The sequence below is a fragment of the Erpetoichthys calabaricus genome, chromosome 9 (assembly GCF_900747795.2).
Source record: "Erpetoichthys calabaricus chromosome 9, fErpCal1.3, whole genome shotgun sequence".
NCBI lineage: Eukaryota > Metazoa > Chordata > Cladistia > Polypteriformes > Polypteridae > Erpetoichthys > Erpetoichthys calabaricus.
The window spans coordinates 136558627-136579510 of record NC_041402.2 but is presented as its reverse complement, the minus strand read 5'-3'; the positions used below and the strand labels follow the sequence as shown (position 1 = coordinate 136579510).

Sequence of the window (20884 nt, the reverse complement as noted above, 5' to 3'; positions counted from 1 at the left end):
GATAGATAGATAGATAGATAGATACCCACATTTAACAAAGTCAAAGTCAACATTTCCAGGATGATGCAGCCTAAAGACCAAACATCAGACTTCTCACTCCACTCATAACGTGTTAAAGATTCTGGAGCCATCCATGACTTTTTATCTGTAAGAAGATGAACGATTAGTCAAAGTCTTAGAAAACAGACAAATGACCTACAATCAAGTTTAAATAGAAGTGGTACTATGTAACTGTAGGCGTCACAGACTTTATTATTGATAGTTTGCTGCTACCTAAGGCATCTTACAAGATCTGGGGACATTAATGTTTATGCACTTTTTTTAAAAATGGAGTACAGGTGAGTTAAGTGACTTATTCTGGGTCACCAATTGAATCGACTAGCAACTTTGTAGTGTGAAGTCCAATGGCTTAGCTACTATACAGGTACCTATAAATATGAAAAAAACTGAAAAGCAGTGACAATACTATAAAGGACCATCAAGAAGGCACAGAAAACTGATCTTACTTTCTTTCATTCGTACTTTCAGCTTCTGCTCATCATCGGCCAGACAGGCAACATTAAAGTCAAAAATAGCAAAGGACTGATCTGGCATCAGTAAGATATTGGATGGCTTCAGGTTTCTACAAATAAAATCAATTTTAAGGTATAAAGTATTAATAAGTTTGTTGTTCATTTGTATTTCTGAATTTGCTTCAGGGCCTTAACAATTACATCAAAAGCTCCAAGGTGGTCAATAAGTTTGTACTAAAATGTATGCCATTTCGTTTAAGTAAAAAACATTTGTCTTGATATAATGTATGGTAAGTTCACATCTTTTGTAGCATGCATTAGTTTAATAATTATATGGTAAGAACCTTTGAAGTAGAGGTCATTCCAATATGAATACTGACTTAGTGCTCTCATAATGCAGTAAGACGACAGACCTGTGAATGATGTTCTGTTTGTGCAGGTAGACTAAAGCGTCAATCAGCTGGCCAAGCCACTTTCTAATCACCTACAAAAAAAAAGTCAACCTAAATGTAACATTTTCTTGTTTGACAGCATTTTGTCCATGTCATAATCTGCCTAAGCTTTTAAAATGCTTTATCTTTCTCAGAGACATCAATAAGAAAATAAGAATCTGTCTATCTATACATGCTTGTTAGAGACATCCACAAGAACAGTCTGTCAGTATCCATCTGTTTATATTGTGGTAATGACACTCTGTGGGTGTCTCCTGTAATCCTTTGTTCCAAATCTCCTTTTCTTTACTGTAAATTCACTGACTCACTTATTCCACACACAGGGAATAAGTGAAGCATAGACATGTAGACATGTCCAGGAGTGTCCAATGGCAAGCCTGAAATTTCTAAATCTATGTGCCCTGATTTACATACTAAGCCATTAAGCACACACTGCTTCTGTATCATCTGTAAAACATAGCAGGACCTAACAGACTCATCTGCTGTCCCATATTTAGATGGAGATTGTGTCCTATTGTTCCTTGCTCTAAGTAACACTTGGGAAACATAATGTACATAATGGCCCTCTCATGATATGTCTTCAACCTTAATGGCTTTCTAATGGGTTGTCGTTACACCAGTACATTTTTTTTCTTGTATTGCGCCTGCATCATGCCATGTTGGTGCTATTTCCACTCCTATCCTTCTTCAGCTAAGCAATCCTTTTTTGGAAACGTAATACTTTTAAACACTTACTGCTTCGTCAAATTTATCTTCTTGCTGCCTTTTTGTTCTGATCAAGTCAGAAAGGCTTGACATAGCACAACAATCCATTACCAGGCACACAATAACAGACGAAATCTGAAACAACAAACATCAATGGGATACATCAACAAAATAAAGAAAAAAAAAACAATGCTATTGGAAGAAACCCCACTTTAGCCCCTTAGGCAGTCGAGGGAATAGTGGAGCTGGAGCAGTATGGGTGATGTTTAAAGAATGCCCAGGAGAGGATGGGCAAGATTCAAGATTCAAGAGTATTTATTGTCATTTCATCCATATACAGTAGTACAGCATACAGTGAAACGAAACAACGTTCCTTCAGGACCGTAGTGCTACATAAAACACAGAACAATGAAGAATCCATGACACATAACATAAAGACACATAATATATAACAAGGTGCATGTGAGTCAAATGTGCAAACATATGCAACCATGTGCAACACTGCAGAACAGAACACATATATCAGATATCAGACCGGTCCATGAGTGTTCAGGAGTCTTGGGGGAAGAAACTGTTACACATTCTGGTGGTGAGGGCCTGAATGCTTCAGTACCTTTTTCAAACAGTGAATGTGAAGGGTGTGTTAGATCATTCACAATACTGGTAGCTTTGCAGATGCAGCGTGTGGTGCAAATGTCCATGATGGAGGGAAGAGAGACACTGATGATCTTCTCAGCTGTCTTCACTATCTGTTGTAGGGCTTTGAGATCCCTGACTGTGCAATTTCCAAACCAGACAGTGATGCAGTTGCTCAGGATGCTCTCTATGGTTCTTCTGTAGAATGTTGTTAGAGTAGCTGGTGGAAGATGGGCTTTCCTCAGCCTACGCAGGAAGTAGAGACGCTGCTGGGCTTTCTTGGCTAAAGAGCTGGTGTTGTGGTTAGTTTCCTTAATCAGCTTCTACTTAGTTTTCTGTGCATTTTATTAAATCTGTATCTTTATACATACTAATTCCATGTTTAGTAATTAGTATAACTTATACTTGCATTTTCCTTGAGAATTTGTCACAATGCTCTGTGCCAGCACTCAGTGATGGCACTGTACAAAAACACATTGTATTGTATGTACTTTAGTTTATTTTACTAAGAATTCATTTTCATGGAAAGGTGCAGCGGTAATAAGGAGATCAGGGTTTGCGTCCCAGGTCCTCCCTTCTGGGGGTTTGCATGACCTCCCTGTATCTGTGTGGGTTTCCTCTAAATGCCCCATCTAGATTAGTCAGAAAATCTGACAATTAAATTATGAGGCAGTGGTGCAACAGTTGATTGGTCATTGCTGTTAAGATTTATGGTATTATTAGGCAGAGGTGCATGAAAGAGTTTTGTCACTCCATTTCCCATGGTACATTTTGACCTTTGTCCTGTCTGTCATTAAGCTAAATTGTTGGGGCCATCACCAGAATGGCCTCTACTGTTCCATCATTGTCCATTGCTTTCCTGGACCTATGAGTTCAGGTAAATGTACTCATGTTATACATTGAACATGCCATCTATTTCATTAGAATCTTTATTTTATTAGAATGTTTGTTTGTTTTCCATTAGAGAATATTTCAACCATAATTTGCATTAGTTACAATAGTAATACACAGCTTCTATAATAAGACTGATCAGAAAATTTCTTTTTGATGGAGAACTTGATAAAATCTCCTAAATCAAAACATGAAAGTGAATAATACTGTCTTGGCCTGTAACTGCAAATATAGATTCAGTGGGTTGAGTACAGAGAAAGATGTTCGGATTAAGCTTTTCCAAAAACAAAAAACAAAGTGCTTTATCTAAAGAGGTCTGAGCGTACAGGCAATGGAGCCACAATAAAAGGGGCACAATGAAAGGAGACTCTCTCATACATAGAATCTGGGATTTTCTCAGGTCAACCATTATAAGAGTTTGTTGGGAATTTTCTATTCACAAATGTCAGGACAAACTGATAATTCCCTGGATCAACTGGACTTAGATGAGGTAGTGCTGGGTTAGGGGCAAAATACTGAAAAGCCACATCCAACAGTGTCACGATTTTCTTTTCATTTTGCCCAAGAGAAAATAGGCTAGTGTGCAACAGCAGTTGAGACTCTCATTTGCTGTATCATTAGCATTATTAGCATTTTACGAAATACATAGATATCAAGATGCATTTGAGACTTGAATGGTAAAAGGAAATTCAGGGGCAATTCTGAAGTAAGGAATATGCAAAAACGCGGGCTGCTGCATTATCACTGTTGCTGATGATGATGTTTCACTGATGATGGACACTTGGTCTATCATCCATTATTTTTTCCATATATTCAGATCCAAGAAGATTCTTCATAAGAAACATAAGAAACTTGAAAAACAAGAGGAGACCATTCAGTCCATCAAGTCCTTTTGTTTAGCTAAGCTGTTTAAATAATAATTTAGTTGTCCCAGTAAAATAATTAGAAGTAGGTCTTTACCGTAGAAATTGCAGAATAAAGATTCCCAAGATTTCTGACTCTAGTTTTCTTCATACATGTACCTCATCCATGCATCCCTCAACGCTTTGCATTTAATTAATCGAATTCAGGTTTGTTGGGGGCCTGGATGTTATTCCTACAGCATTGAATGGAAGTCAGGAACTAACCCTGGACTTGGTGCCAGGTCATCATATATACATACAGCAGAAATGTAGGGGTTGGCCAGCATGTGTGAAAGGAGATTTTGGTTTTACATGGAGTTGGGAGTAAGTGCATCATAAAGTAGATACACTTTTTTGCATTTTAATGAACATTATAACAAACATATATGAAGAAAAAGAACTTGTATGTCAAACTGCAGTTCTCAATGAATTCATTAACTTTTCTAAAAAGTCTCTTTAACAATGTTTCAACTAAAGTGCAGCCAAAAATTGAAAGAAGAAAGCAAAAAATGTACAGTACCTTAGGATCCCATGTCATGAACACCTCCTTATAGCTGATAACATTTGAGTGTTGTAATTCCAGAAGGCAGAGTGACTAAGCAAATGAAAAACAAGAAAAGTCAAAAGAAAAATCTTTCATAGGAACAAATTTCGGGTTGATTTGTTAACACAACATCTGACTAAAGAGTTTCAAATAAATTAATCATCCACTCATTTCCTTATCTCAGTTACTCCACTACAAGGTAGGAATTAGCCCTGAATGGGATGCCAGTCCACTGCTGGTCACAGTGACATTTGTACACATCCAGACTCTGCACATTTAAAACTCCCAATCAGCCTAATGCATGCTGATCTGGCTTCGCTGAATACCAGCTAAGTTTACCAGTCAGCAAAACACGAATTTAAAGAACATTCACGTAACCAGAAGGCATGAAGCTGCAGAATGAATTACATAACGTAATACTGAACACAACAGACAGACAGACAGACAGACAGACAGACAGACAGACAGATAGACAGATAGATAGATAGATAGATAGATAGATAGATAGATAGATAGATAGATAGATAGATAGATAGATAGATTTTTTTTTTGTTTTGTACATTTTGGGGAAATTTAGCTTTTACAAAACTGAAGAAATATAGAAATATGATAACAAACAACCACAATATCTGCCCAGACACACACACAAGAATAACAAAAAATAAATATTTCGGATCATATAAGAGATAAGAGAGCAGTCACAGTGAGGCATATTGCTATTGGAATGAAGGAGTCCAAGTCACATTTATTGACACACTTGTGCTGAATAATTCAGTCAAGTCAGTCATTCTCCAGCCCGTTATATCCTAACACAAGGTCACGGGGGTCTGCTGGAGCCAATCCCAGCCAGCACAGGGTGCAAGACAGGAACAAATCCCGGGCAGGGCGCTAGCCCACTGCAGGCTGAATAATTTGTTGGCTTAAAGTCTTCAGTGTTAGTGTGTCAGAGAGGGGATGTGCAACGCTGTTCATAATGGCACTGTTTTGTTTTCATTCTCTTTTTCCTCTACTACCTCCAGAGGGTCTAAGAGTACATTCCATATTGAGCCCACCTTCTTGTGGATACTACAGCATAGAAAGCCAGACTGGGAATCAAAGAGTTGTAAAACATGTAAGAATGTTACTACCCTCATTAAAGAAATTCAGTGTCTTCAGAAAATAATAATCTGTTTTGCCCTTTCTTATATGGCTCCTCTGTGTTACTAGACCAGTCCAGTCTATCACTTCTGTGGACCCCCAAGTACTTGTAGTGCACCACCTACTCATCCACTCCCTGCATAGTGACTGATTAAGATGATGATGATGATGATGACATACTTTATTAATTCCTGAGGGGAAATTGTCTTTTTGCATGACCTTTGGGGGCAGAGTGCAGGGTCATTCATTGTACAGCGCCCCAGGAGCATTTACATTACATTTACTTATTTGGTTGACGCCTTTATCCAAGGTGACTTACAACATTTATGATAAGAGACTTGCTCATGGTCACAATGTTGTGTCAGTAATGAGATTTGAACCCACAATTTTTACGTTAAGGGTCCTACTTAAGAGTCCAATGGGATGGGATCCCTTGTGGCAGTAATGGAAGCATACAATATCTCTTTGAAACAGCCAGTCAGTCAGTCATTGTCCAACCCACTATATCCTAACACAGGGTCACGGGGGTCTGCTGGAGCCAATCCCAGCCAACACAGGGCACAAGGCAGGAAACAAACTCAGGACATGGCACCAGCCCACCGCAGGGCACACACATGCAAACATGCAAACTCCACGCAGGGAGGACCTGGGAAACAAACCCAGGTCTCCTTACTGCAAAGCAGCAACGCTACCACTGCGCCACCGTGCTTTGGAGCAGCCACTGCTGCACAAGTCAATCACCAATTCCTTGGTTTTGCTGATATAGGACAAAGTGGGCATTGCCCATTCTGCTATACTTGTGTGGCACACCAGGCCTGTTAAGACAGCAGATTTAACAGGTATGCAAGCATCCAGCTGCACAGAACCCCCACTTGTATTCCTAAGTGACCAAACTCCAGCTTCTACCAAGATCTGCCTGGAAATCATCTGTTAAGAAAGGTGTGAACCAGAGTTACACTGACATCTCTCCAGAGGCCCCTCTGCAGACCTCTTGAGCCAGAATGTGCAAAACAGACTGAAACAAGGACAAAGACCTATGATTAATTCAAGGGATGGACAAAAGAAATTGCCTATTGGAACACACATATTTTTTAACTGGAAGTGACTTCAGTTCCACCATCCTTTAAAACTCTCTGCATCAACCCGAAGAGCCCTCTCTTTGGTATATTCACTGGACACTCACTGAACTCGGTGGGGATTCTCTCTGGGATGGGAAAATATGCAAAATAACTTTCTGAAACCAAAGGCGTCCTCTCCATGACAAGCTAAAAAGGTGAAATTCTTTTCTGTTTATGGACCAGAATCTGAGACCCAGTCTATCAAGCCAAAGCTGTGTGCTAGTTGTCTGACAAGACTGAGAAGCCATTATTTCAAGAAGGGAATTTCAGCATTGAAACTCTTGGGCCAGAATGACTAAAGCCTTTTTACATATGAAGTGGCAAAAGACAGCAGATGGCAAATTGAGGTAGCAGCAGCACAGCATTGGCAAGGATCACACAGCAAAGAGAAAGAGTGCACTCCAATGCATGAGAAATCATCCACTTGAACCCAGAGCAACAACAAAGCAACAAATCCACACAACATCGTCTATAAAGACTTGGTATTGTAAAACTATTTGTCCCTGCCCAGATAAAGTAGAACTCTAAATACCAGTAAACAGCCAGCCTATGTCATATGTTTGTCTGTCTAGTGTCTCCGCACCCAGTCTTCCATGTCGATATATCTATAGCATTTATCATACTTCTAATCCTTGTATTTATCAATAAATTGTGTTATTCTGTTTTTAAAACAAGTGTGCCCCAATTACCTTGATATAAGACTAAAGGGCAGACACCCACCTCCTACAACAGAGAATGGTCACTTAAATAAAGTAGGAGCCTTGCCAAATTATTTGATCAATTACCGGTATTGGCAAAGGCAAAATTGATAATTAATTAACCAACTTAACATTTTTTTCAAATACCATTATAATGGCATCCTCCTCTTATTGGTTTCTACATTGATTTTAAGTTGTAGGCAATTCTCTTTGCACCAAGAAACAGAATTCTCATCACCCTTATCAATACACCCCACTGGTATCTAATCATCTGAGGATTTCTGAAAGTGAAATATATTTGGGAGTTTGAGGTGTAGATGCTGAAGACAAAAGGAAGACAGGACTGTTCCTGGTGGTGCTCTAATGTTCCTCATACCCATACCAGACACAAAGACCTTGAGCTTCACAGATTTCATTTTATTGGACAGATAGTCCATTATCCAGGACATCGAAGGCTCATCCCCCTGTATGTTCCTGCATTTACTCCTTAACAAGGGATGCCTGGATAATACTGAAGACATTGGAAAGGTTAAGACACATAACTCCCATAGTTTGCAATAAAATGACAGTGCATCATGATACCAAAGCAAAGTATAGCGTATAAGGTTTTTAAATAGCGGCGTTGCATATCGGATACTACATTGTTACTGCTGCTACTGCAAAAAAAAAAAACAGCGTTACACATAAAATGATTGAACATGCTTACACAGTCAGTTACGCTACGCGCTAAACGAACAAGTCATAATAAACGCGTATACTGAAAACACCAATTGACTTGAGCTGCCGACGTCTGTCCGGCACAGTAACCGCATTCGTTGTTGATTTTATCTGCATAATTAATGTGTAAAAAATTTTCAACACTATGAAAATCAGACAAAGCTTTTTAAGAGCTAAGAACGAGTTTAAAGGTGCTCGAAGTCACTCGATGTTCTCAAAAATCTCAAGTAGCACTCGACTTCCCAACTAAACTCTAGCTGGTAATTCAGTTACGTTTTGCATTCCCAGCATAGCAAGACTACATTTATTAAAGTGGCCAGCAGAGGGAGCCAAAACACCGAGCTATTCAAATAGCAGAGCAGTCAATCGGCGCTCGTGATGTGGAAGGAAAAGCCCGTGGACCAGAATAAAAGAGAAATGAATAAAACGACACGAGCGTGCGCAGACTGAACAGAGACAATCATTGGGCAGGCTTTAAAGTAACATCATAGTGCGTTCACTTTACCGATGGGTGTACTTTAATGAGATTTAGCCATTTTGGAATTTGAACTGACATATCAATGCCACCAGGGCACGTTTAGCTTTGCAGTGTTATTCATAACCCCTCGGCCATTAGACCAAACATTCAAAAGCATGCATATATTAAGAAAATCAATTGATTGGAGGTTTATTCTGTCATGTAATGAGCTTACCAAAAAGTGCAAAGTTATTGTCTGTTTTTACCTGCATTGTTATCAATCTTTAATTTAATATTGTTTTTTGTATCAGTATGCTGCTGCTGGAGTATGTGAATTTCCCCCCTGGGATTAATAAAGTATCTATCTATCTATCTATCTATCTATCTATCTATCTATCTATCTATCTATCTATCTATCTATCTATCTATCTATCTATCTATCTATCTATCTATCTATCTATCTATCTATCTATCTATCTATCTATCTATCTATCTATCTACCAGATACACATGCATTATTCTCTAAACTCACTCTTTCCATTTCATGATTGCAGAAGGCTGGAGCCTATGCTGCAATGGATACAAGGCAGAAAGTACTTAGGCACCTATTTACAGTATATAGAAATCACAACATTTACTGTTATACCTTCAAAAAGAAACCTGTGCCTAATCAGGGCTGTCTTAATGTATGGGTACAATGGGCACTGGCCAAGGGCCCCAGGAGCATAGGGGCCCATGATGTGTCTGATGCCTATGTATGTTTCTGTTTTGCTATCAAAACAGGGGCTCCAGTGTATTACTTTGCTAGGGGCCTATGATGCTGTTAAGATACTCCTGTGCCTAATGTGAGGATTCTACATATTTTGCTTTGCCCACTATGTTCTACCAACCTTCCAAGTACCTGCTGAGGAAAAGCAAACTCATAACATACTATGGGGTCATTACCATATGGATAATAGGGATGTTAATGACAAGGTGATATGCTGTGTTTGATTTTCATCAGATCTAGCAGTCTTATTTTGGCCAAACACTACTAATTCAGTCTGACTACAAAACCATACTCTCTTCAGAACCAGTTATGCATTTTACAACAAACTCCATACTGAATTTAACATTTAATTCAGGAAATCTTTGCAGGACTCCTGGACATCTTCATCCATTATTGGTTAGGAACACTTTAGCTTCTAACTTTGAGCAAGTTTAAAATTGCTGTTGGCTTCAATGGACCATATATTGCTAGTTTCTTTGATACTTCACTGTTTAATGAGAATTGTCTAATTAACAAGGTAAACCTACCTCCAGCTATCCATACATCCATCTCTCCATCCATCTATTTTTCTCCACATCACAGAGATTAGCATGATAAATTAATCAGCGCCTCTGATCTTGCCTGGTATAAAAGAGTGTGACTGTAAATGATTCCTTCTTTGTGGCTAATGGTGCCTGGATAATCTCTGGCTCCCCTTGGGTCACAATCCAGGTGGTTGGTCGGTTGTGGTTTGAGCACATGCTCCCAACCTTTCTCTCTTGCTGCCATCATTAGACATTTATAAATGAAAGACTTGTGTGTTCATGTGTGTGTGCGTGTGTGTGTGTGTGTGTAGTGGCATAGCTAGCTTGCTGAAGGCCCCTGTGCAGCGCCCTGAGGTGGGCCCATTCTGTCCAACATAACTGTTAGTAATTTATTTGCAATTAGATACTAGAGGCTGGCTGGGCAGTTGTGTCCTCAAACGCGTCACTATCAGATCACACACTGGTGACAATCAAACTTGCTCTCTAAATGGAATTTGTAACAACTTTTTAAATCACTTTATTACAGCAACTGTAAGTTAGCAAAAATAAAATAAATTGTAGGAATGGAATTTGAGAGGTGTGTGTAGTGGTAGTAGTACATAAATATATTTAAGATGTGGACCTGCTTGCTTTTCCAAGACAACTTTGTGAAGGAAGATGATTAAAATGCAACTTAAGAAAGTAGAAACTGTTCTGTGCTATAAAATTAAGCACTTTCAATTTGTAACTAATTAAAACAACAACAATGGTCAACAGGATACTACTACACAATCGACCTGTTTTACACAAATTCTGAGAAAATGGACATCATAAAGTGAGGTGTCAATTTTTCCAAGAAATTTGCCTTATCGGTTGGAAATTTCTTTGTTGTATATATTGCTCGTTAGTCTTTAGTAGTTTCTCCATTTTTAAAGGTTTTAGCAGATAGCACCTGATTTGAAGCCACTGTATCACAACTTCAAGACTCTGTAGTTGCAACCATTTCACTCACTGCACTGTCTGCATAACCTGTTTGCGGCCATTGTGATGATGCACCAGCATCAGCATTCTCATTTCCTACTGCTGGTGCTTGCTCAGTTTTGAGAAGGGTACAAATCTTGGTAAGCGTTTTTCAATTCCTGTTCCAGGTATGCCTTACGTTTAGCAGCACCACTCTTAAAATGTTCCATTGCTACTGGCCGATATGGCGTCGTATGGCGAGAGTATAAAAAGCGTCAAATTGTTCAAATACTCTGTGTTTGCCGACTAACGGGGGAGCATAACTTAACAACAGAATTGCCATGATTTACCTTTTTCGAGTTCAAACTTCTGTTCACATCAAATCAAAATATAAAAGTAACAATTATTTACGATAATAATGTATATTTACACTATTCATGTGACGTTCTTCAAAACTTCTTCTGTTCATGTCTGTTATGACACGCCAAAGGTCACCAAATTTGGGAATGTACACTTCTGTGTAAGGAGGACTAGGATGTGTTGTTCCTCCCATTGGGCTCCAAGCCCTCAAACTCCTGAAGTCTAAATTTGTGTAAACTGTAGGCCTGCAGAATACGTACTATCATCACGGATTGGATTGTTCTGGCCTGCCGATAGTGCAAACATGCAAATAAAACTGTGAATTAATAACGCAATGAACTGTGCAAGTGATTTAAGTTATTCAATTTTTTTTAATCATTATGACCCTGTACTTTGCACAATCTGCACATTCCATTGCTACACCGCAGTGTGTGTGTATGGAGCAGTCGGCTCTGCTAACGCACAACCACAGCCACTAGATGCTGCATGCATGCACTTTTAAACTTTTTCGGCACTTGCATGCACCTCACTTCTCACTACGAAAGACCTGTGTGCAGCAAATGCCACCGCGCAACAATGATGCCGTGCTAATGACACGGATGAAGAGACACAACGTTGAAATGAAGCAAATGCCATGGCTCAACAAAGTACAAGTGAAACACCTCAGCAACGGAAGTCAAGGCTTGAAGTTTTAACTAAAAACATTGTCTATCTGGAGGTATTTTCTCGAGATAAACATTAATAGGACTCACATGCCAGCAATACAGCTAAGATATAGTATCGCCAGTATTTTCTCACGAAAGCCAGTGGGTCAGTTAGATGAAGCCTCTCTAAGTTCATGAATATAGTAAAACTGCTAGGGAGCCTTTGGGTTGTTTTTTTGTCCCAAAGACCACATGCAGCTAGTGAATGATATTCTTGAAACTGCTTAATAAGAAGCCTCACTATTTTAAAGTACTGTAAATTCAACTATTTTCATGCATTATCCAAAGTATGGTTGTTTAATTTAGCATCATAGTCAATTCTATGCTAAAGTTAATTACAGTATATCTCACATCATTTTAGAATTAATCAAACCTTAGTTTTATTGTAAATACACATATATATGTGAACACTAGCTGTATTACCTAGTTTTGCGTGGGAAATTTTGTAAGACAATGGGCATCAGTTATAATGATATCAATTAATTGGGCGGAATTATCAAAAGTACCATTTACCAGGGTGCTTTTGTGCATACAATATTTGTACTTATTTTAACCAAGGTTCTTAAAAATGTATAGTCCAAAGACAGCTTACAAATAGTGAATTTGCCCAAAAAAATAGCTGAATACTTGAGGTAGACAAAATGACATACCAGAATGCTAGGGGGGCAGTGTCAGAGCAAAAGGGTTAAGTACATACCATCAAAGCCCATGGGTCCTCTCAGAGATATTTCAGGTAGGTATATACAAAGTCCCCCTTACCTCCTCAAAGATTTTACAACAGTAAAGAACATACACAAGTAAAAATAGTGTGGGAAGGGTTGCCAGATGGATGGAAAATGTGGTAAAAATGTGGTGGAGAGGGTTGAAAAATAGCCCAAAATATGGCAGTTTTTAAAAAAGTAGCCCAAAAAACCATGAAGGCCAATTTTTTCCCATGGATGACAATCCAAAATTGCCCATCTGGGTGAGAAAACTACAGACCTACCAGCACTGCCAGGTAGTGTAGTGTAATAGTTATGACTTTTGACTTCAAATGCGGATTGTGGGTTTGACTCGTACCACTCACACTGTTTGACCATGAGTCACTTCACCTGTTTGTGCTCCAATTGGGAATGGGGGGGTTCGGTATTCAGGGCTGCATCCACAGACTACAATTTGACAGAGCGGAACAGATAACCATGATGAGAACTGGTCTACATCTAAGATGCCAGTATTCAACAGCAAAAACAGTACTTGATAACCATTGAGCTTGGCGTTTTCCTTGAGCTTCGCTGACTTTTCTCTTTGTATTTCAGAACATGACCACATCTCTCTTGTTCTATTCAGCACACTGCCTCGTTTCCAGTCATCCGTCCACACTATTGGTTAATGATGCTATTCACGTGGCCTGTCAGTCACTTCTGCTGCACCCTTCATTTGCATAAACCATATTCTCAGCATAGTGCAGAACATGAAAGTTAGCATAATATTAATAGACAGTAACAAAAAAAATTAAGTCTGCTGATTTTCTTATCTCTATAACATCACCAAATTTCAGTCAAGTCCATCAAAATTCTTTTGAGATTTTGAGGTATTTAGTCTGTTATACTGCGGTGGGTTGGCACCCTGCCCGGGATTGGTTCCTGCCTTGTGCCCTGTGTTGGCTGGGATTGGCTCCAGCAGACCCCCGTGACCCTGTGTTTGGATTCAGCGGGTTGGAAAATGGATGGATGGATGGATAGTCTGTTATATGGGGGGGGGGGGATTACCCATAAATATTGATATTTTGAAAATTGTTTTCTTAACGGATAGCTAGGGCCCTAGATGTACCATTCTGCCAAATTTCAGCTTTTCAACTAAACAGGAAAATAGTGTTTTTGTTGAAGAGTGAGTGAATTGGTCAGTTAACTTTGCATGATATATGTATAGATTCATGAATGTGTGTGTGTATATAGTGGCACAGGGAAATGGGAAATTTTGGAACTAGTTGTTGGCAACCCTGGGGTGCCAGTAGTTGTTTGGGACCAATGCAACCTCGTTTAGAACCCCTTGCCATTAGTTATAATGGAGCAGTGGAGTGGTGCGTACAGAGCGTTCACTGTGAAAGACTTTTATAAGAATGGTGATAGTGTGACAGCTGCACAAAGGAAAGTTCAGTGTCATTATCAGTTAGGACATCATGATCATGTCCCGTCTGCACATGTAATTATAAGATTGGTGCGTAATTTCAAAGAAACAGGTTCAACTTTAAAAAAAGAAGTCCCCAGGCAGTGTTCAAATGGCGCGCACACCAGAGAATATTGAGGCTGTTCGAGCTACCATCTTGAGGAGCCCTCACCGCTCCATTCAACAACACGCATCATCGCTACAGTTGGGGCAAAGAAAACTGCACAAGTTGAAGCGCTACCCCTACAAATTGCTGATTGTGCAGGTACTCAAACCTTTTTTTTTCACTGTGCGGTTCAGAGCTTCTGTACAAACCCAATGACCACATGTTGTGTCAACAGTTTTGTGAACAATTGTTGGCTAAAGTAAATGAGCACACCAATTTCATTAACAACTTGTGGATGTCAGACGAAGCCCATTTTCACCTTAAAAGATATGTTAACAAACAGAATTTCCATTACTGGGCACAGGAAAATCCTTTTGAGCTTCATCAGCGTGCATTACACAGCACCAAGGTTACAGTATGGTGTGCTGTGTCATCGCATGGTGTCATAGGCCCTTACTTTTTTGAAAATGAGGAGGGCATGGTAACCACAGTGACATCCAATCTGTATGTTGCTATGCTTGAAACATTTTTTATGGGGAGGTTGCAAAACTTCACAAATCTGAATCTCGAAAATCTGGCCCTGGGGAGGCTGCATAACTTCACAAATCTGAATCTCGAAAACGTGGTTTCAAAAGGACGGAGCCACTTCGCATACTGCCCAACAATCGATTGAAGGAATTCGACGATTGCTTGGAAGGCACGTTATTTTATGCAATGGTGACATTCCATGGCCTCTAAGATCCTCAGATCTCACTGTTTGTGATTTTAAAAAAAGCCAAGTGTATCGCACACGTCCTGCAACCATTGCTGAATTAAAAAAGATTAAAGAGGAAATCGCTGGCATTCCTCTTAACATGTTACAACGAGCAATGCAGATTTCCACAACAGAATGTGTATGGAGAAATGGACAAAAACTTCACGATATTTTCTTCAAAACTTTAAATAAATATTGAATGAATACTGTTTGTCATCATTAATTGCATATCCTATACAATACATTTCATCATTAAATGTATTTTGTAATGTGTTCATTTGTGCATTTAACGTCAATTGAAAATTTCCTGTTTCCCTGCGCCATCCTAAACAAAATAGATAGATAGATAGATAGATAGATAGATAGATAGATAGATAGATAGATAGATAGATAGATACTTTATTAATCCCAATGGGAAATTCACAGAGTGATCAATAAATAAAAATAGAAAAATAAAAGTAGAAAATTACACATACACATACAGTCATACACGGAGCTGCTGAAAAGGCTGCCACTCTCGGCGGCGCCGGATGTATTATAGGTATATAAATATATAGGTATATGTTTACACTGTAGAAATATACACATACATACATTTGCATACTACATACAAATGAACAGTATATGTACTGTACATGCGCATGTGTATACTGTATAAATAAGCTCACACACAATATATATAGTTACATATTATATTCACACATACAGTATATACAGTATATGAACTGTATGTGTGTATATGATGTGATGGATGGCAAGGATGAATACCTGTCTCAGCCAAGATTAATCCTGTTCCTTTATTTGGGTGGTCAAGGCATTCCCTGTCTCAGCCAGAAGGCCAACATGGCATGCAATAGGAAGGAAGCATGAATGGACACGGGGTGATAGCCTTCCAAGACCATATGCTCCCCCACTATGATAGGTGGCAACTCTCCAGGACCCTTCCCCATTGAGTGGTCTCACTGTGTTCCATTACACCACAAGGAGGGACTGCAGGGAATCTCTCTCCCTACTTTATGGTACTTTTGCCTGACTCAGAAGTGCTATCTCTGTTAAGTGTCCTGACACAGAAAGAACTCTCTGGTTCTGCCTAAAAAGAGCCACCTTGTATCATTTGGGGAGTCAGAGTCAGGAGGAAGAAGACAGCACTTGCCTGGAAGAATGAAGGAGTGAGGACAGGAATAGAAAACAGAACAGAAAAAAGAGCTGATTGTTGTGAGTCTTGTAAAAAGATATATTGTTTAATAAAAACATTTATTTGAATCCGGGACTGGAGTTGTTGTATTTGAGTCTGAGGTTTGGGTCCCTTGATGCCCCCAAGTGGCCACAATGTGTATGTGTCCACAGTATAAATAAGCTCACATACAAACACACATATGTATATATTTATATAATATATACACACACATATACAGTTTATGTATTGTATGTGCATATATGTATGTATGTATATGTTTGTTTGTGAGCATATTTAAATACTACTAATGGTGTATATAAAGCCATAAATAATCTTCCTCCCTCCTATATTTTGGGGTGCCTGTCCCTCTAAGTTATAATCTTAGATCTTCTAGTAGCAGCCTGCTTATAATTCCAAGAGCCAAGCTTAAAAGAAGTGGCAAGGCGGCCTTTTGTTATTATGCAACAGAAATCTGGAATACTTTACCAATACAGATACTTCAGGCTTATACTGTGGAACATTTTAAGAAACTCCTAAAATCCTACTTGTTAATTTTTGCTTTTTCGTAGCTTTAATTTATTTCTACTCTTAATCATCTAGATATATATGGAACTATCATTTTCTTTAGCGAATCTGCAATGATTATTAATCTTTACTTCTTTCTGTGTACTTTTCTGTTTCTTCCATGGTGGCGTTCTAAGCCAGCACCACCTGATCAAAGTCCTGTGCAGCCACGTGCGATGTCTGAATGAAGGCGAATACCACAACCTATTACAAGATCCACTGCATCAAAACCCTCTAAGATGAAGCCTAAAATGAACCAAAAATAAACTACTTAAGAGCATTTATGTTCAGCATGCCTAGCAGGGGCAGGGCTGCCTTTTGGCCTGGAAACCCTGCAGATTTTGTTTTTTTTTTTTCCAGCTTAATTGGAGGCCATCTGACCTCATCGTTGAACTGTCATTTAGAAACCTAAAAAACAATTCTATATTTTAAGGACTCTATTTCTCAATATTATATATCTTGCTTATGTAAGTGTGCATTATTTATTTATCTTTTGTATGCTGTTTATTCCTTATTATTCTTATCTAACTTTAATTTGTTATTCTTTGCAGGTAACTACTTCCTTGACACATTATAAACATTTTGAGCTACATTCATTATACACAAATATCCTATACAAATAAATGTTGTTGCTTTTGTTGTTGTGTGTGTGCATATGTATACTGTATAAATAAGCTCAAACACACATATTATATAGATAAATATACAGTATATACTCTACACACACATACTGTATAAATAGTATATGTTCTGGATGGTGGTATGTGTATATTATACAAATAGGCTCACACACACATATATATTAAACATACTCTACACACACAATCTATATACACAAGTGAATGTGTTCTGTATATACTGTATACAGTAAATAGACTCAGACACACACTGACATATTTATTAAACATACTCTACACACACATTCTGTGTACACAGTGTATATGTACTGTATGTGTGTATGTGTCTCCTGTATAAGCAGTGTGCATTGCCTTGGTTTCCTCTGTCTACCATTGGAGCCCCGCCAGATGAAGTTATTACTCAGAGTCACACCGTTAGTCAGAGACTGGGACAACTGATTCAGCAGTCTTGTGGTGTAAAGCCCAATGCCTGAGCCATTAGACCACTTGACTTGCACTTTTCCTGGAAAAAACATCAGCCTCAAAAGAGCGGAAAACTTTTTCTCTTACCTCCCGTAATGCCTTGTTAGCTTCTCCTTCATCATGACACTCAACCTAAATAAAACATTACCAAAGTGTGGAATTTAAACCAGCAAAGCACAGGGAAATCCAAGCACATTTATTTGACAGCACAGTGCTGGCAATGCAGTACACATACATACCCTCTTCATTGTGTAAATTTGATCATTTCTCCTGTTTTTCACAATGAAGGTGTAGCCATAAGCACCTGCATCCTTTTTATCCAAAATCTGTAAGACATTTAGTTTTAACAAAAATGAAACACCATGGTTAATTTATGATTTATGGAGTACAATCTAAAATATTTATACACGCATGCATTTTAATTTCTGGATCTCCTGTTTGTGCAAACACAATGTAGGTGAAAACTTTATATGTATCATTGATGATCTGATTGCCTTCCTCGTTGTTAATGAACTCAAAACAATATTAGTAACAACTGCATTATTATCATACTTTTTGGTGCAGCAGTGCATTTGGTGGTAGTTTCTGCATAATACATTAGCTCATTCTAATTATTTGTGTAAACAGCCAACTTCATACAAACAAAAAGCAATTTATTGTTTGAAAGTAAATAACTTAAGATAAGAAGCTTATCTTTTTTGAAACTTATTTAAAATATGAAATTAATTAAATAAAACAGTAAATTTGTAAACAGTGTAAAATTGTAGCCTGCCATCCATATTTTTTTCTTAATCCATTTATCCAGTTTAAGACCCAAGGGGAGCCACTGCCAGCATTGGATGCAAAGCAGCAACTGTTGTAATTTAGAAAATTATGTTATATGTGATGTGCCTTAATATATTAGTTCTAAGTAAATGCACTAAAATATATTGTTTGCTTTCCTGCTTGTGATATAAATGATAATAAAACTGTAAATGCTTTGAAAAAAGTGTAGATGATAGATTTTCTACAGTATGTGACACTGAATATCTTAGATTCAGGGCAATGGGAGTCCTCTCCCAGAAGAAAGAAAACACAGGGCAAGGTAGCCGTCCATTTCGGGGCCCACTCATTCACACTTCCACATGGAAGACAGTTTGGAATTACCAATCAACCTAATCTACACTGGGTATGAAGGAGAAAAAACAAAGGAGCAGAGGAAAACCCTTGCAGAACAACGGGAGAATGTGCTAACTCCTTTGGAACAACAACTAGTAGTAGCACTTGAACCCAGGATTCTACCCATTGCACCACCCCAGGCTTAATCTTGCTAAGCTAATAGCGACTCTAAACTGGACCAGTACAGTGTGTGTGTCAGCCATTTAGGGTTAGCTCCAGTGCACCTGATGTCGGATAGGCTCTGACTTCTTATTATTATGCTGTGTTAGAAAAATGTTTATTTAAAACTGTTGCATGAATGGGTGCCCTGAAATAATAAAGTATTGGGAGCCCCAAAGTTTGAAAAACAAATATTAAGCATGCAAGAAAGCTTTCAGGCAGTACAAGAAAAAGGGGGAAACCAAATACATCAGCGAAACTCAGATTTATAGCGTACTTTTCACAACGCATAGATTATCACGCAAAGCACATATGGATACAATTAAAAGTAACAAATTGTAAGATGTCAGTTTAACTATCAATTGGAAATTAGAATATTCATTAATAATTATAGTAAGAGACACTCCTATCTATTACAGTACTCGAGTACACTTTGAGCTTAATGATCCTCGATGATCCTGCGGCAGGTTCCAACTCTCCCAATATCCCACATGGCAAATCACTTTCTACCATTTTTACCATTATTCTCCCTGGTTTTGCGCAAATTAGGGTAGTTATTAACAACGCACTGGAAAATAAAGCTAATTTTATTTAAAGAAAATGCACTTACCTCATATTTCTCCATTCGTTTCACTTTTCTGTTTGTTTTCTAAAATGAAATGAACCATTAAACCAAACCTCGGCGCCGGTGCCAATGGCCACTCTGCGTTGCTAGGAAACGAGGCGACGCCAGCCGGACGCTTCAGGACTGCGGAACACTTTGTCGGGCACCTGCTTCTTCTCAAACGTGAACGGAACTAATCGCCCGCACGAATTTGTGTTGTCCATATTTTTCTTGAAAGACAATTCAAACAGACATACGTAACACTTTTATCCGGAAATCGTCAGGATATGTTTGAAGTTCGAAGTTAACAAGATAGTTGATTAGGAGCGGAGCGCAAGCAGTATTTACATTTTGCTAAAAGCAAAACAAACGACGATAAAAATATGGACGATAAAAAAATTACATGAGTTTGAAGTACGTTCCCAAACTAAATACTGTACATTACGTTCTCTAACCATATTTTAATTTTCAATTCAACAAGTTCTATTAATCGGCAGTACTGCTCTAAGATCTGAACAAGGTCTAATATTAACGTTATTTAGAAAAAATAAGCCAATTTCATGTATGCTTCCAATCCCTCTCTCTCTCTCTCTCTTTTACTTCTACATTGTAATGATAAGCAGATATGTATCGTCCATCCTTGGTCATTTTGCTGAAATAATTTTGGGAAAGATTTGAAACCACAGTTCCCTTTCCCAACTGGGGCCTAACAACTAGATTTGGGCTGTTATTCATAGAACAGTGTACTCTTTTTTTCTGGTGCCACTTTCTCTATACTTAAAGGATGTTCAAATTAAGAATACTCTGTGTGTGTGTGTGTGTGTTTGTTATGTTGTATAAAATGTGATATTGTATGTCAGTTTTCAGCTTATATAGCAAATGTTCACCTAATATGGCAATATCCAACCTAAGTGCAAATGTCAACCTTATGCTAGCCATTATGTATTGCATATTACTGGATTTTAATGTTAACTTTAAATGCAAAATGTCCAGCTTACAGTATTTGGTAAATATCTAGCTTGGTTTTTTTTTGAGGATTACTAAAAGTATAA

At 38.4% G+C, this 20884-nt stretch overlaps 1 protein-coding gene across 1 annotated transcript in view; it reads right to left on the bottom strand.

Moving 5' to 3' along the window:
- Positions 1 to 20004, bottom strand: part of LOC114658142 (serine/threonine kinase-like domain-containing protein STKLD1) — a 64332-nt gene extending 44328 nt beyond the window's left edge. Inside the window, exons 1-8 of the mRNA XM_028810219.2 lie at positions 19839 to 20004; positions 18151 to 18237; positions 17999 to 18043; positions 4619 to 4693; positions 1700 to 1804; positions 926 to 996; positions 507 to 622; positions 30 to 145 (exon numbers count right to left, since the gene is read on the bottom strand). Of these exons, the coding sequence (XP_028666052.2) occupies positions 30 to 145; positions 507 to 622; positions 926 to 996; positions 1700 to 1804; positions 4619 to 4693; positions 17999 to 18043; positions 18151 to 18237; positions 19839 to 19853 (630 nt within the window). The 5' untranslated portion in view covers positions 19854 to 20004. The remainder of the gene's footprint in view (positions 1 to 29; positions 146 to 506; positions 623 to 925; positions 997 to 1699; positions 1805 to 4618; positions 4694 to 17998; positions 18044 to 18150; positions 18238 to 19838) is intronic.
- Between the last annotated feature and the right edge of the window lie 880 nt (positions 20005 to 20884).